This window comes from Chiloscyllium plagiosum, chromosome 34 (genome assembly GCF_004010195.1).
Source record: "Chiloscyllium plagiosum isolate BGI_BamShark_2017 chromosome 34, ASM401019v2, whole genome shotgun sequence".
In the NCBI taxonomy this organism is placed as follows: domain Eukaryota; kingdom Metazoa; phylum Chordata; class Chondrichthyes; order Orectolobiformes; family Hemiscylliidae; genus Chiloscyllium; species Chiloscyllium plagiosum.
In genome coordinates this window covers 29533721-29549651 of record NC_057743.1, presented here as the reverse complement: position 1 = coordinate 29549651, position 15931 = coordinate 29533721, and the positions used below count along the sequence as shown (strand labels likewise).

General features: G+C 40.3%; 2 protein-coding genes across 7 annotated transcripts in view; one reads left to right on the top strand and one right to left on the bottom strand.

Moving 5' to 3' along the window:
* Nucleotides 1–4338, bottom strand: part of wrap73 (WD repeat containing, antisense to TP73) — a 34676-nt gene extending 30338 nt beyond the window's left edge. Inside the window, exon 1 of the mRNA XM_043676045.1 lies at nucleotides 4109–4338. Within this exon, the coding sequence (XP_043531980.1) occupies nucleotides 4109–4177 (69 nt within the window). The 5' untranslated portion in view covers nucleotides 4178–4338. The remainder of the gene's footprint in view (nucleotides 1–4108) is intronic.
* Nucleotides 4339–4545: 207 nt separating this feature from the next.
* The window catches only part of tp73 (tumor protein p73), a 234365-nt gene continuing 222979 nt past the window's right edge, over nucleotides 4546–15931 (top strand). Inside the window, exons 1-2 of one of the 6 annotated variants that reach the window (XM_043676040.1) lie at nucleotides 4546–4651; nucleotides 6613–6814. The gene's annotated coding sequence lies outside the window, so the exon portion shown is untranslated. Of the gene's footprint in view, nucleotides 4652–4715; nucleotides 4803–5010; nucleotides 5034–5640; nucleotides 5901–6607; nucleotides 6815–15931 lie in introns of those variants that run through there. The other 5 variants (XM_043676039.1, XM_043676034.1, XM_043676035.1 and 2 more) reach the window with 5 other exon arrangements.

Below are 15931 nucleotides of genomic sequence, written 5' to 3'. Positions count from 1 at the left end.
GGGAGTGTTGCTGAACAAAGAGACCTTGGAGAGCAGGTTCATAGCTCCTTGAAAGTGGAGTCGCAGGTAGATAGGATAGGGAAGAAGGCATTTGGTATGCTTTCCTTTATTGAGTACAGGAGTTGGAAGGTCATATTGCAGCTATACAGGACATTGGTTAGGCCACTGTTGGAATATTGTGTGCAATTCTGGTCTCCTTCCTATCGGAAAGATGTTGTGAAACTTGAAGGGGTTCAGAAAAGATTTACAAGATGTTGCCAGGGTTGGAGGATTTGAGCTATAGGGAGAGGCTGAACAGGTGGGGCTGTTTTCCCTGGAGTGGAGTCTGAGGGGTGACCTTATAGAAGTTTACAAAATTATGAGGAGCATGGATAGGATAAATAGACAAAGTCTTTTCCCTGGGATTGGGGATTCCAGAACTAGAGGGCATAGGTTTAGGGTGAGAGAGGAAAGATATAAAAAAGAGACCTAAGGGGCAACTTTTTCACGCAGAGAGTGATACGTGTATGGAATGAGCTGCCAGAGGACATGGTGGAGGCTGGTACAATTGCAACATTTAAGAGGCATTTAGATGGGTATATGAATAGGAAGGGTTTGGAGGGATATGGGCCAGGTGCTGGCAGGTGGGACTAGATTGGGTTGGGATATCTGGCTGGCATGGATAGGTTGGATCGAAGGGTCTGTTTCCATGCTGTACATCTCTATGACTCTTAGTTGAGAGACTCATACCAAAAGGAATATATCTTTCCTACCCACAATCTCGACCCCTCATACTTAATGCACTTCATTCATGCTTCCCATCAGCGTCAATGGTTTGAAAAATAAAATAATATTTTTCAATGTCAAATTCTCCAATTCAGGTCACACCCTTACAAAACTCCTCTGTACCCGATCTAGTGCAAAAACATCTTTCTTGTAGTATGGTGACCAAACTGCACATAATACTCCAGCAGCGTCCTAACTAACATTTTATAAGATCCAACATATCCTCTCTGATCTCCTATTCTATTCCTCTGCTAAGAAAGGTAAGCACCCAGCATGCCTTTTTGATCACCTTATCCACCCGTACAGTGACTTCTAGGTGATTTGTGGACATGCATGGCAGGGTTGACTGTTCCTTATGCTTCTTGATATCAATATTCTGTTAGGTTTCACAAACTGCAATAAGATGAATTTCTTTTTAAAAATAACCCACATTAAAATACATAAAGTGCTGGAGAAATATCAGAGGTCTGGCAGCATCTGTGGAAACAGAAGTAGATTTAACATTTAAAAACTATAACTGTTTTTCTTCAGAACTGAAAAGTTGAAAAAGTGGCAGACTTTATACTATTTGGGGGCAGGGGAGCAAGAAAAGCAAGGGAAGGGAGGGTCACAAAAGTGACAGAGAATGATGGAGTTTAGTGACCAAAAGGGAGAGCAAAGAATAGGTCCAGAATAGATGCTAATATCATGGCCAATAACTTTCACCCAGGACTTTAAGGGGCTACTGTGCTCAGGTCAGAGTCCCAGAAGTGGACTGGTATTGGGGTTTGTGATTTCTGCCTCTGGTTAATAGCAGAATAACGGTCAGTTCTGACTGAAACCAAAGTCGTGAAAGATAGGCACTGGGTTTTCTTACTGGGCGCAGGGGGGTGGCAGGGACACAAAATGGAGGACAAAAATTAATGGTCTGAACTTGCTGAACTCAAATGTGGATTTTGACGATTTCAAAATAGCGAATAAGAAAATTAAGTGCTCTTTACTGCTTTCGGAATTCAACATAGAGTTCAAAACTTTCAGATCTTATACTCTTGCATTTTTATATTTTGTATTTTCCCCTTTGCATTCAAATCAGAGTATCTCCAACATTTCAATTGTTTCAGTATTTTGCTTTTATTTGAATATCAGTGTTGTTTGAAAGGGCGAAACAAAAATCTGTAATTGGATGCGCAGTGTATACAGAATTGTTCACACATTACACGAGGTACCAACCACAGTACAAACCAGCTTACCGAGTGAGGGGAGATTATTAATGCTCGTTAAAAAGGGAAGTAGTGCGAGCGACTATAAACAGCGAGTTACTGACTTGATAGAAACATTGAAAACAGAAGCAGAAATAGGCCATTCAGCCCTTGGAGCCTGCTCTGCCATTCAACATTATCTAACTCAGTACCCTGCTCCTGCTTTCTCCCCGTAGCCTTTGATTCCTTTAGCCCTTAAGAACTATACCTAACCCCCTCTTCAACCAGGCCAGTGGGCTGAGTGGCAGATAGAGTTTAATTTGGATAAATGTGAGGTATTGCACTTTGATAAAACAAACAAGTGCACGACTCTCACAGTTAAGGTCCTGGATAGCATTGTCAAACAGACATCTCGGGATTCAGGTACATAATTCTTTGAAAGTTTCATCACAGGTAGACATGGTTGTTAAAAAAGCTTTAAGCCCGCTTGCGTACATTGCTCATACGAGTACACATAGGAGTTGGAACAGGTTGTTGTACAGGATATTGGTAAGCCTGCTTTTGGCATACTGTGTACTGTTCTGGTCACTTTGCTATGGAAAGGACATTATTAAGTGGAGAGGCTCCAGAAAAGATTTACCAGGATGTTGCCTGAACTGGAAGGTTTGAGTTAAAAAGAAATACTGGGACTTTTTATACTTGAGGTTGAGGGATAACCCTACATAGAGGTTTATAAAATCTTCAGGGTACAGATAGGTGAATAGCAAAGGTCTCTTCCCTTGGGTGAGTGAGTTCAAAACTAGGGGACTTTTAATGCAAGAGGAGAAAAAGATTTTAAAAAGGTACCTGAGGGGCAACTTTTTCCACAAAGGGTGGTTCATTTGTGGAATCAACTGCCAGAGAAGTGGTAGATGCAGGTACAGTTACAATATTTAAAGACATTTGGACAGGGACATGAATAGGAAAGATTTAGAGGAAGTGTGAAAAATGATCACTCAACCTGAAACATTAACTTTAAATTTCTCTCCACAGACGCTGCCAGACCTGCTGAGCTTTTCCAGCAGCTTCTGTTTTTACTTAAGATTTAGAGGGAAGGTTACCTCAGATTACAACAGGATCTTAATCATTGGGCTGAGGTGAAGTGGCAGATAGAATTTAATTTAGATAAATGAGAGGTGCTGCATTTTGGGAAAGCAAATCTTAGCAGGACTTATCCACTTAATGATAAGGTCCTAAGGAGTGTTGCTGAACAAAGAGACCTTGGAGTGCAGGTTCATAGCTCCTTGAAAATGGAGTCGCAGGTAGATAGGATAGTGAAGGCGGTGTTTGGTATGCTTTCCTCTATTGGTCAGAGTATTGAGTACAGGAGTTGGGAGATCATGTTGTAGCTGTACAAGACATTGGTTAGGCCACTTTTCAAGTATTGTGGGCAATTCTGCTCTCCTTATTGGAAAGATGTTGTGAAACTTGAAAGGGCTCAGAATAGATTTACAAGAACATTGCCAAAGTTGGAGGATTTGAGCTATTGGGAGAGGCTGAATAGGCTAGGGCTGTTTTCCCTGGAGCGGAGGTTTACAAAATCATGATGGGCATGAATAGGATAAATAGACAAAGTCTCTTCACTGGGGTGGGGGAATCCAGAACTAGAGGGTATGAGGTTTCGGGAGAGAGGGGAAAGATATAAAAGGGACCCAAGGCCAACTTTTTCACACACAGGGTGGTACGTGTATAGAATTAGCTGCCAGAGGAAGTGGAGAAGTACAATTGCAACACTTAGAAAGCATCTGGATGGGTATATGAACAGGAAGGGTTTGGAGGGATATGGGCCAGGTGCTGGTAGGTGGGACTAGATTGGGTTGGGATAACTGGTCGGCATGGACGAATTGGACCAAAAGGTCTATTTCCACGCTGTACATCTCTATGACTCTTAGTGGGGTCAGTTTAGGAAACTGGGCGTGAACGGATTGGAGCGAAGGAGCTGTTTCCATGCTGTGTGACTCTTTCACGCTTTTCTATTTTAGAGAATTCCACAGGTTCACTAGTCTCTCAATGAAGAAACTTCTCATCCCAGTCCTAAATGGCTTACCGTTAGACTTGGTTCTGAACTCCGCGGTCATCCTTCCTGCGTTTACTCTATCTAATGCTGTTAAAATTGAACCACTTACCGAATATCTCCCATCAGGCGACAGCCTGCACAGTTGGTTCGACTGTTTGAACAGCTCGGAGAAATTCATCACAACCACCTCGGCCCCTCCACACACCGGGCCGTCCCACCTCACTCTGTCCCTCGGCCCCTCCACACACCGGGCCGTCCCACCTCACTCTGTCCCTCGGCCCCTCCACACACCGGGCCCTCCCACCTCACTCTATCCCTCGGGCCCTCCCACCTCGGCCTGTCCGGTTCACCTCACTTTGTTCCGTTCGGTTGGACTAGACCTAACCATCCACCCCACTGTCTAACTCCATAACGTTCTTCAAGTTCCCGACAACCGTCAACTAAAGGGAGGGATCTGAAGGCCACCAGAAACAGGAAATGCATGCGTTCCCGCTTTGATTGACGGCTTGATTCACCAATGGAATCTGGGTATAAACAACGGAAGTGGCTATCGTTGCATTCTGGGAGATGTAGTTTGTAATGATTGGCTGTTGTGAGGGATTAACGGTTTTCTGAGATTTTCGTATTTGGAAATGAGGTTTCTCCAGCAAAGGTAGGGTACGAAGCAAAGTGGTCATAACAAATTGATTTAATAAAATAACATCCTGTAGCACCTGCTTTTCCCCGCTCAACAGAGGCAGTGACTCGAAATGCGCTATTTTATATTGTTAAATCTGCCTTCATATTTATACCTTTACAACAAAGTACGCAATATTTGCACAGTAATGTATTTGTTTAGTCTTTTTTTAAAACATCTTATTCATGTCAAATTATAATGCTACCAAACGAGTTGATAAAGTCACTTTAAAGAAAATCTAATTCCTCAGAGTAAATATTTTTAATGCAGAAGGCACGATATTATGATGAAAGGATATTATTTAAACGTTTGTGTGAATAACTTGACGCTGCAGATTGTACCTCTAGGATGGACTTCGGTAAATTACCCTGTTTGTTTCAATAGCCTATATGTTTTCTACCAAGAGATGTGTAATAATATAGAAAGACTATCTCTTTAAGTTTCTTTTTAGGTCACTCACGATATATCTGTATATAAGTCTTGTTCAAAGTGCTTACTTCCGATCAACATACACTTTTATCTAGGCCAAACTTTATGTTAGCTAAAGACTTGAATGTATATTATCTCCTTTATTACCATTGGATCGAAGTCATGGAATTCCCAGCCGAACATCATGTGGGAATTCGTTGCAACTAGAACTCTAGAGTTGGAAGAACCACCATTTTCTTGGGGTACTTTTTGGGAGTTGGTCAATAAATGTATCGTTGCACAAACAATGAAAGAAAATATGAGCCGTTCTTACTAGAGGAGAAGCATTGTTGAACTGTGGCAACAGGAAACCAGGAAGCCTTTGTGCTGAGTTAGGAGGCCAAGTAAAAAAAATGAAAGCCATAAGATATGGCAAGTTGAAAATTACGTCACAGGTAGTTTCGTTCCATGTAAAGACAGTCAACAGGAAAGCAAAATACTGCGGGTGCTGGAAAATATGAAATAAAAAAGATGCTGGAGAAACTCAGCAGGTCTGACAGCATTTGTGAAGAGTTAACTTTCGAGTCTAAAATGACTTCCTCAGCTAAATGTCACGCTGACCGCAAGTGTGCACTTTGCGCAAGACCAATATGTAGATATTTATTTTCTTGATGTTTGTCTTACAATCCTGCATAGTTTTGTGTTGTTATCTTAAAACTTCAGTGTTTCTCTGTCTGTATGTTTGTGTTTACTAAGTTTCTGACCAAGATTTGTCTATTAGTGAGGCCAATTTTTGAGGGAGTGCTAAACTGTCGAGGTAAGTACAAATGAACCATTTCACCGGGTCCTTGTTTTTCTATTTTAATGTAAGTTTTATATTTACTGACATTATTGGCTTGAGAGATCCCGTTCAATATTCATCTCGTAACCAACTACACTAAAATAGACCAATAGGTTATTAACTTACTTCCGCTTTCTGAATATTTCGAAACATCATGCTTGCCCTCCAATTATCTATTTTGGTACAATCGCTGCAATTCGAAAGAAACCCATCTTGTGAAGCATTTGCAGACATTATAGATAAGTAATGCTGCGTAAACGCGAATATAGCCCGTTTACTTCTATTTTGCAAACTTTCCCTAGGTTTTTAACAATCTGCCAACAGCTCCGAGGGATTCATATTTTTCATTATAAAGCATTTACTCATTTGGTTTTCCAAATCCCGTTTGGAGCTGCATTATTTCTTATCTGCACGATTTAGTCTTGTGGTTCGGGGGGGGGAATTGTCCACAATGAAAGTTTTTTTTTACATTTCCCTGTCCTCGACTGTTGTTTACTAAGCTTTTTCTCTCTCCTGTTGATTGTATTTTCTTCCCGCCTGTAGAAGCCCGAGTGGCGGCTGTGCCCACTCTCTTTCTTGTCTCTGAATGAATCAGCCTTTATATATATATATAAACAGTCAGAGACTCTGCCTCTGGCCCCCAGCCAGGCGGAGCTGTTACTCTCTACCCTCTTTTTCTCCAGTCCAGGTAACACAAAGCTATCTCAAATGCACTTTTGGTTGCTGAAGCGACGGAGACGCCTGCTCTGATTTCTCTGCAACGTTTGGAATCGGACAATGTTGGTAAGTTGAAGTCCGGGCAACACGCACTTCGCCTGTGACCAGCGGGGAGTAAAGCGGTGGCTTGAATTGCATTCGCACAGCGAACGCAACAACTCCTCTAACTCCAGGTGAGGAAAATAAATGTTAGCAGCGAGTTAACCCTCGGTTTCTGCACTAGATATTGATACATCTGGATGAAATATTCCACTTTGTCTTTTCCAGTTGTCAAGAGCAGCATTAAAACAGCTTTGTGGTATTTTTAAACTTTGAAAGTTGTCTCGGTCTCTCTTAAATGGTTATTACCATATTTCATCCTGTGATTCTTCGGGTTACTTGATAACATTCAGTGTTTTGATATTGTTCATGTTTAAATTATTCCCACCGATGTGGAGTGAACTCTATGCACATTTATAATATATATTTGATGACGGCAGCAAAAAAGTGTTTTTATTTCCTTGTCGACGATGTCCAATGATCAAAACCATTCAAGAGTTTGTACAATTTTGGCTTTAGTTCGATTACAGAATTACGCAGTGTCTTTTGTTTAGTTTGTTTCAACCGCAAAGGGCATCTAACTAATTAAGTAATCCTTGCTTATTGGTTAAGAATTGCAGAATATTTATTAACGTTTTAAAGAAGCTGTGATGTCCATGTACTAACAGCGCACTTCAGTTGATTTTTTTTTAGTATATATTTGATTTTCCGTTCATAACTTTTATAGTTTAAAATCTTAATATATTAAATGGCAAATCTTCTCCCTAAAATATAATTTAATTGAAGCTGTTTCCTGCGAATTTAGAAATGTGGTGTTTTGTATCCAGACTACATATTTTCCCTATTATACAGCGTCATTACTGATGTTAAACATTTTGCTAGGATATACACCAAGATCAATCATTGCTGCAGATATAATTCAATTTCAACAAGCTACTGGAGAACATTTTTTTCCTTTTTATAATATCAAGAATAAGTAAATTAGAATGTAATTTGTATATTTTTAAAAGGTTAGCTAGTCTAAGCAAGCTCATGTTTCAATTTATTGTACATTTATATAGGATATTATTTTTCTTTCTTTTCCATAATAATACAGTTTACCTTGCATAACAGGGGCTACTGGACAAATAATACATGGTATGAAAACAATAAGACATGACAAGTGAAATGTGCACTATTGGTAAATATGAAATAGCATTGCAATTAATCCACTGATCCAGGCAGTTAATATCTTTCTCTAATAATTTCAGTCTGAACCTTCATGCTTTTTAGAAATGCAACTGCTTTTATTAAACAGTATTTGTGCTGCCCTTTTTCAAAATTTGTTTGCAAATACTTTAACACAATGACATGTTCTGATCAATGTAATAATGGAAAACCTTGCCTCATAGTTCCCTAATAATAGAAAGTAGGTTGCAAATTCATTTTTCATGAAGATCATTTCCCTTTAAAGGTAAAATCCCTGAAAGGAGATGTCAACTGTCACAGCCATGAATTGGTTTACTTTCTTTCCCATTAATGCTGCTGTAAACTTCCACCTCCTTGTTTTAAATTTGCACAAAACAATATTGGCAGATACAGGATTTTTTTGTGTGTTCCTGATGGTTGGCAGTTTTTGAGGGCATATGTTTATGAGCAGGAAAGTTAATTTGTGAGTAAGAAGAAAATAATTGTTAAAAACCAAAATGACTGCAGATGCTGGAAAATATAACATCTTTCATAACTCTAACATATCTTATAGCACCGATAGAGCCAATTAAGTGCTAGTACTATAGCAATGTCGGGCAAGACTGCAGCTGGATTGCACACAGCAGTGCCCACAAAAAACAATGTAGTAAATGACCAGATTAGTTGTTCTCATGATGATAAATTATGTGATAAATATTTACATGGACACTGTTGAATTTCCTATTTCAAGAATTGCCATGTGACCTTGTTTGTCCACTTGGAAGGACTGACAGAGCATTAGTTTAATGTCTGATCTAAAATACTCTTCAATATACTCTCCAGTATTGCATTGTCAGCATGGATCATTTACTCAAAGTCTCTAGAATGGTACTTTACCAAATGAGCCAAGGCTGGTACTTTAAGTAAAGTTTAGTTGATACATGAAATGGGTCCAGGTAGATCACCTGTTCAGAAGATAATCATAGATGTTGAGTATCATTTGACTTATGCTATTTTGCCTTCTACAATCATTCAAAAATTCATCCATTGTAAACCCTACTAGTCTTAGAGTTATTCCAAAGTTGTCTCCTCACTGATTTATCCATTATGTTTGTTACTCATTTTTTTTCTGTGATGAAAGGCTTCCTAATATCAGTCATAAATTTGTCTTTCTCTGAATTGAATTGGTAGTCTCCTGACTTACAACACATTTAATTCTTATGTAAAATAACAAATACTGTGTATGCTAGAAATGTAAAACAAAAAAAAAAGATGAAAATATTTAGCATGCCAGGTAGCCTTGGTGGAGAGAGAAACCAAGTTAACATTTCAAGGCAGTGACCTTTCAACAGAAAATGGTAAAAGGTTAGGGATATAATAGGTCTTAAGCAAGTACAGAAATAAGTAAATGGAGACAGGAGGAACAAAAGGGAAAGATTTCGATTGTGTGGTAGGCAGAAAATAGTGAATGACAAGTAATTCTTCAAGGCAAAAGAAGATGGCTATGAGACCATTAGCAAAACAAAAGGTGAAGCCAGAGGAGACATAAATGGGAAAATCAGAATCGCTGCTAACAATTGCCATCCAAACAAAAAGTGGGGCCAGGAGTAATTATCTAAAATGTTGAGCTCAACGTTTGTGTCCAGAAGCCATAAAGTGCCCTACTGAAAGATGTTATTCCTCAGGGTTATGTTAAGCTCCTTTGTAAAGTGTAGAAACCAAACACCAAAAAATAAGAGTGGGAGTGGGCAGTAAATTAGTGACAGTTGATGTTTGTGGATTAACGGAGGTGTTTAACAAAGTGGTCACCTGTTTTGCATATGTTCTTGTCATCTTAGAGGAGTACCCATCATGAGGAGTGAATGCAGTATCATAAATAAATAAAGTACAAGTAAGTTACTGTTCGTCTCAAAGGACAATAGTAAAGGAAGTAAAAAGGCAGGTATTGCAATTTTCATTCTTGCACTGAGAAAGGATAGGCCAATTGAGGAATGGCACAGGGTGTTGCAAAGATGGTGCTCTATTTATAATGCTCAGTGAGCAAGTAAGGGAAAGGTGTGTTTGGTGATAATTTATTGGAGATACCAGAAATAGCAATGGTTAATCTCTGGGGGCTGGTGAGTTGGCTGAGGTACAGTAGTAGGGAATTCACAGCTGAGGAAAGCAGAAGACATATTGGAAGCACTGGTATTGAAAGTGGCATCAGAGAAGAGATTAGACCGAGAGACCCAGAGAATGGAATAGGGACTTTACAGGAATGAGGTAGGAGGAAGTGTAGTCAGGGTAGTCAGTAAGTTTTCACTAAACAATGGTCAGTAGTCCATCACCAGAAATTAATTGAGAGAAATCAGAAAGGGAAAGCATGAGTTAGTGATGGACTATATTACGGTGAGTAAATATTGAAATCAAAATTGATTAAATGTTTAAGTTAGTGGTGAGAACCAGAAATAGCACCAAATTACTGAAAAAGCAGTGAAATAGTGAATATAAATGCGATCTGGACAAAGAATGTTTCACTTGTCCCAGAAAAAGGCAAGCATAGCATAGCATATGGGTTCCCATAGTAACAGCTTTTATTTGTAGGAAACTGAGTGGATTCAAAGCAGGAATTGTTAGATTTGCAGCCTGTGAGAGGAGGATGGTGGTGGATGGGAATAGTTTAGGGTCTCTTTTCAAGGAAAAAATGAAAATCATTCAGGGAGACCTGGTGGAGAATGGTGTTGTATTGGGATTAAATATTGGAGAAAGGGAAAGGCATAAGAATCTGGAAACTGCGAAAATGGCAGGGGAGTTGGAAGAGTTGTGAAGATAGGTGAGAGATGACCGAACTGGAGGGGAGAAGAATTGAATCATGCCAGAATGCAGTCAGCTCTATGAGGCAAGAGTAGGTTGAAAGAATGGCCAATCTTGTTTGCGAAGCTTGGGAACAAAGTGAAATTAAACTTCAGGATTGGGGGCCTGGTAGTTGACAGCTATGGAGGAAAAGTCTGCAGCAAAGATAAACATCAGGAACAGGCCTGGAAATGATGTTTGGTGGTAAGTCACTTTCCCAGGGAGCTAGGAAGAGGTGACAGAGAGTTTGATTTCATCTTCTGCACTGTAGAGGTTGGTTCACAAAACCACAACAGCTCTACCTTGTTAGTGGGTTTCATGACATTGTTAGGGTTTGACCTGAGAGAACAGAATGATGGAAGTTCAGAACAAGACAGTTTAGAAAGAGTGAGGGAAGCAGAAAGTTTAGGAAAGCCAATGATGCATCAGCAGTTCTTAATCAAAGGATACAGAGGTAAAGGCCAATAAGAGGTATCTATGTTAATAGAAGAATTTTGAAGTCATAAGAAAGGTCTGATGTAGTGAAAAGTTGGAAGTCTCCTCGCAAAAGACATTGAGGATGATGGGAGAGTGTTGGTGTCCCTTTGAGCTCAAATTTATTAAGCTAGAGGAGGGCAAGGGGATGAACTTATGGTCGACTGAAGATTGATTCTTGAGGATCAGAGAGGGGTTAATGAAAATACAGCACGGTGTGAGATTTGAAGAAAAACGTGGTATTAGGGAAAGAAGGAACCAGAGGTGCATTGGTATTTAAGAGTTGTTGCAGCTTGTAATCCTTAAAACCTGAATGGAAGAAGTAAAGATTTTGCAAATATTCAAACGACCTGACCTGCTGTGCTGTTCCAGCAATAAAGTTTCAACTTTGATCTCCAGCATCTGCAGACCTCACTTTCTCCTCAAGGATGAGTTTAAACTGAGGACCAAGTGAGTTTGAATACAGTAGACCCATTGTACCCTCGGGATATTTTTCAAGACCAACTACCGAAGCCCAAAACCGTGGATAGAAGTGAACCCATTCATTTAAATTTGGAAATTTAACTTCTGGGCAACCCCTGGGCCCTAGTTCTGAAATGATCCCTGTAATATATTCGGGCAGTGATAAACCACAGTAACTGAAACCATGATAACAGGACCCTTGGGTACGGGAGTCGCCCTGTAAATAGAGAGATGGAAAGTGTGTATGCAATGATGCAAGACATTGATGTGGAACTCAGGATAAAATAAGGAACAGTAGTTCAAGGACTGATGAACATCTTGAAAATATTTAAACGTGGTTGGCATTTTAGTTTTAATCTGCATGGAATAAGACTGAGCTGAAGACAATAACTGAGCCAGGAGATACGACTCTAAAAGTAGGTTTTGATAGATCACTGACTTAACACAAGAAAGGAAAGATGAACAAAGTAAAAGAGATACACAAACTTCTGTAAGAGATAAGTGGTGAGGGAAAGGTCAATGTAAGATCATAAGAAATTGGATCAAGGAGTAGGCCATCTGGCCTATCTAACCTGCTCCACCATTCAATAAGATCATGGCTGATCTTTTCATGAACTCAGCTCCACAGATTGGTTTCATTTTCCACTATGCAGAAGTTGATTCACAAAACAACAACAGGTCTATTTTGTTCATGGGTTTAATGGCATTGTTAGGATTGAGAGAATAGAATGATGGAAATTCAGAGAGGTGTGAGATTTAAAGAAAATACATGGTTTCAGTGAAAGAAGGAGCCAGAGATACATTGGTAGTCAGGAGTTGTTGCAGTTGGTGATCCTTAAAACCTGAAAGGAACGGTGGCACAGTGGTTAGCACTGCTGCCTCACAGCGCCAGAGACCCGGGTTCAATTCCCGTGCTAAATTGCCCGTAGTGTTAGGTAAGGGGTAAATGTAGGGGTATGGGTGGGTTGCGCTTCGGCGGGTCGGTGTGGACTTGTTGGGCCGGAGGGCCTGTTTCCACACTGTAATGTAAATGTAAATCAAGATTTTGCTAAAATTCAAACGAGATAAAGGATAAGTGGATCACAGTAACTGTTATCTTCTGTTAGGTTACCAATCTTCTTGTGGGATTCCTGAAGTGGAAGGCTTTTAGTTTCTTCCCTTCTCTCCCAAATATGATAGTTTACAATGGGACCAGGAGTCCTCCAGTGCATAAAACAAATTGCTATTTTCATACTTGTCTCTAATATTGTAAGCCATAGCTTTACAATAGCATACTGTAAGGCCAAAGCACTCTTACTTCTGACAGCCAAAAACTTCAACTGTAATCTGGACAGTTGCTACAATGTAGTACTAAAGGAGTCCTGCACTGTCAGAGGTGTTGTACTTTGAGTCCGATGTTTAACCCAAGCCACATAGAGTCATAGCCTCAGAGAAACATACAGAATGGAAACAGACTCTTCAGTCCAACTCATCATGCCAGCCAAGTTTTCCAAACTAAAGTAGTCAAATTTGCCTACATTTGGCCCATGTCCCTGCAAACCTTTCCTATTCATGTACCTGCCCAATCATCTTTTAAATCTTGTGCCTGCATCTATCACTTCCTCTGGCAGTTCATTCTACATACACACCACTCTCAGTGTGAGAATGATGCTCTCAGGTCCCCTTTAAATATTTATCATCTCACCTTAAAAATATGCCCCCTAGTTTCACCCTAGGGAGAAGACCTTAGCTATTCACCTTATCTATGCCCCTCATGATTTTACAAACCTCTGTCAAGTCGGCCCTCCATCTCCTACATTCCAACCGTACCCTCAGCCAAAGGTAAAAGATCCCGTTGCACCATTCAGAAACAAAATCAGGAAATTTCTGTTGCCCTGAATGGCTATCATTTATCCACACTGGCTGCAGCCAGCAGTACCAAATAGCTTAAAAGCTAACTTAGCTCATTTATCTGTATGTGTGATCTTGCTATGTACATTTGTCTTACTGTATTACAACAGTGATCACATTCAGGATTGGCTCAGGGATGTCTAATTTGTCCACTGGTGTCTTCACTCTGTATGTCTTTGGGGGAGCATGAAATTGTTTATTTACAGTTATACCCTTTTTGAAAAGGCACTTTCTCCTTGTTTGCTTTCCTGGAGCTCCTTCTACGATATGCTATTGATAACCAAGAGGAAAAATTCAAAATCTATCTGCAGGGCAGCGTTCAATGCAGGAGAGCCGGCAAAAGCCTATGTCACCTACTTTAGCGAAAACTTATAAAATTAAATCCTTCTCAAGCATAAGCTGTTGAGGTGCTCTTAAGTGGGCAGACGTCGGCCTTCCTGAGGATTGAGGACCCCAGAATGGAAATCTGCCTCCAACCCCAGAGGTACTGGCCAATCAGAGGCCAGCAGCAATAAATTGGTGCAAGAGTCATTAGGGGAGCTGTGGTAGTTGCTGGAAGTGCACCCACAAGGTGCCTAGAATCATTGAGGGATCCAGACCTCAACTGAGTGAGGACTGCATACGAGTCTCAAGGGAGAGTAGTTGATAGTAAGAACAGGGAATTGACTTCAGAGGACCATCCTTTTCCAATGCTGGGTACATGATTGGCATAGAAAGTACTTGAACAACACCACTCCACCCTCTCTCCTAACTGACCTGCTGTCTGTCTTCTCTGCTGCTGTTTGAATACCAGTGGCCATTCAATGGAATTTAATTGCCCTCTTGGCCTCAATTAACACCAGGTAAAATGATCATGCGTTGGCCAAGCCACCCAGATTTACTTGGGGCAAAGATTTAAAGTGTCTCCCCTCAACCCGTACCCCACCCCCCCTCACTATCAGTATCTTGTGGGTTAGCATTGACTTAAACTGGACTTGCCATACAAGTACAGGCAGTTCTGCTTTAACATGTTTTTCGTTAATACAAATTGGCTGTAACGCAAGTGGTGAATAGGGAATGGTGTTCCTAAAATGCAAACTTATAAAACGTGTTAGCTACAACGCGATTAGATTGCCAGCACGTTAAGTGTTGTTTGTATTGTCCGATTTTTGTATAGCGTGGGGTCTCACAGGAACACAGCTACCGCGTTACAAAAGAAATGACTGCAGTGCAGCTACAAGAGTAGGTCAGAGGCTCAGAATCTTGTAACTGGTAATTCACCTCCTCAGTCTGAAATGTCTGCCCACCATATACAAGGCATAAGTCAAAAGTATGATAGAATATTCCTGATGACTTTTTTCTGGATGAGTGCAGGTTCCAATAACACTCAACATTCAGAGGAAAGCACCCCACTTGATTGGCATCAAATCCACAAACATTCTCACGCTTCAGTAGCAGCAGTCTGTACAATCTACAAAATACACAACAGAAATTTACTAAGGTCCTGAGATAATACCTTCTATCTAGAGGGGCAAAATTAGTAAATACCTGGGAACACCACCACCACCAGCAAGTTCCACTCCAAATGCACACCATCCTGACTTTGAAATATATTTCTGTTCTTCAATTTTGCTGTGTCAAAATACTTGAACTCCCTCTCTCACAGCATTGTTAGTCTTCCTACAGCAAATGGACTGCAGCAGTTCAAGAAGGCAACTCATCATCACCTTCTCAAGGATAACTAGAGATCAGCAATAAATGGTGGCCCAGCCAGTGATACCCCATCCCATGAATGAAAAGAAAGTCAGGTTTCCGTTCTCGATTGTGCCCTTCCTTTTAAATAAGAATTGATTGCTTTCTCGCACAGAAATAGTTATACCAATAGTCATCTGAGGCTAGTCTGATAAACTTTCCAGCAATGGATGAGCACGGCAGTGGACTGGTATAAGCTACAATGTCTTCATTCTGCACTAAACCTTGTGCCTGCATTTTTGAGGAGCTATGTTAATTTGTCTAATGAGAAGCCACTGTCTTATGAATCCAGCGCTACTGACCCCACTGTTGTTTTTCAATTGTCTACATCACCTTCATCAACAAATTGGCATACCCTTTGGAAAAAGCCTGTGCAAAAGGTTGATGGGCAAGCTGAATGAGTACAAAGATACCTCTGTGAGAAATAGTCCCTTGGTTAAAGGGTTCCATGACAAATGGGTACAAAAGTGAAGAAACATTTTCGTCTTACTCTGGTTTTAAGCAATCGTGTCCTTTATTTACAGCCAGGCATGAGAGCAAATTTGGCTTCAGGCCCAAATAAGGCCATATTTCTTTGCACCTCTGGAGAAGACCTCTACAGCATCAAGGAAGCAATTTTATCCTCATGTCTATAAGGTGGCATTGAAAATAATTAACCTAATTTTGCTGATGTGACTTCCCCTTAATTGAAAGTG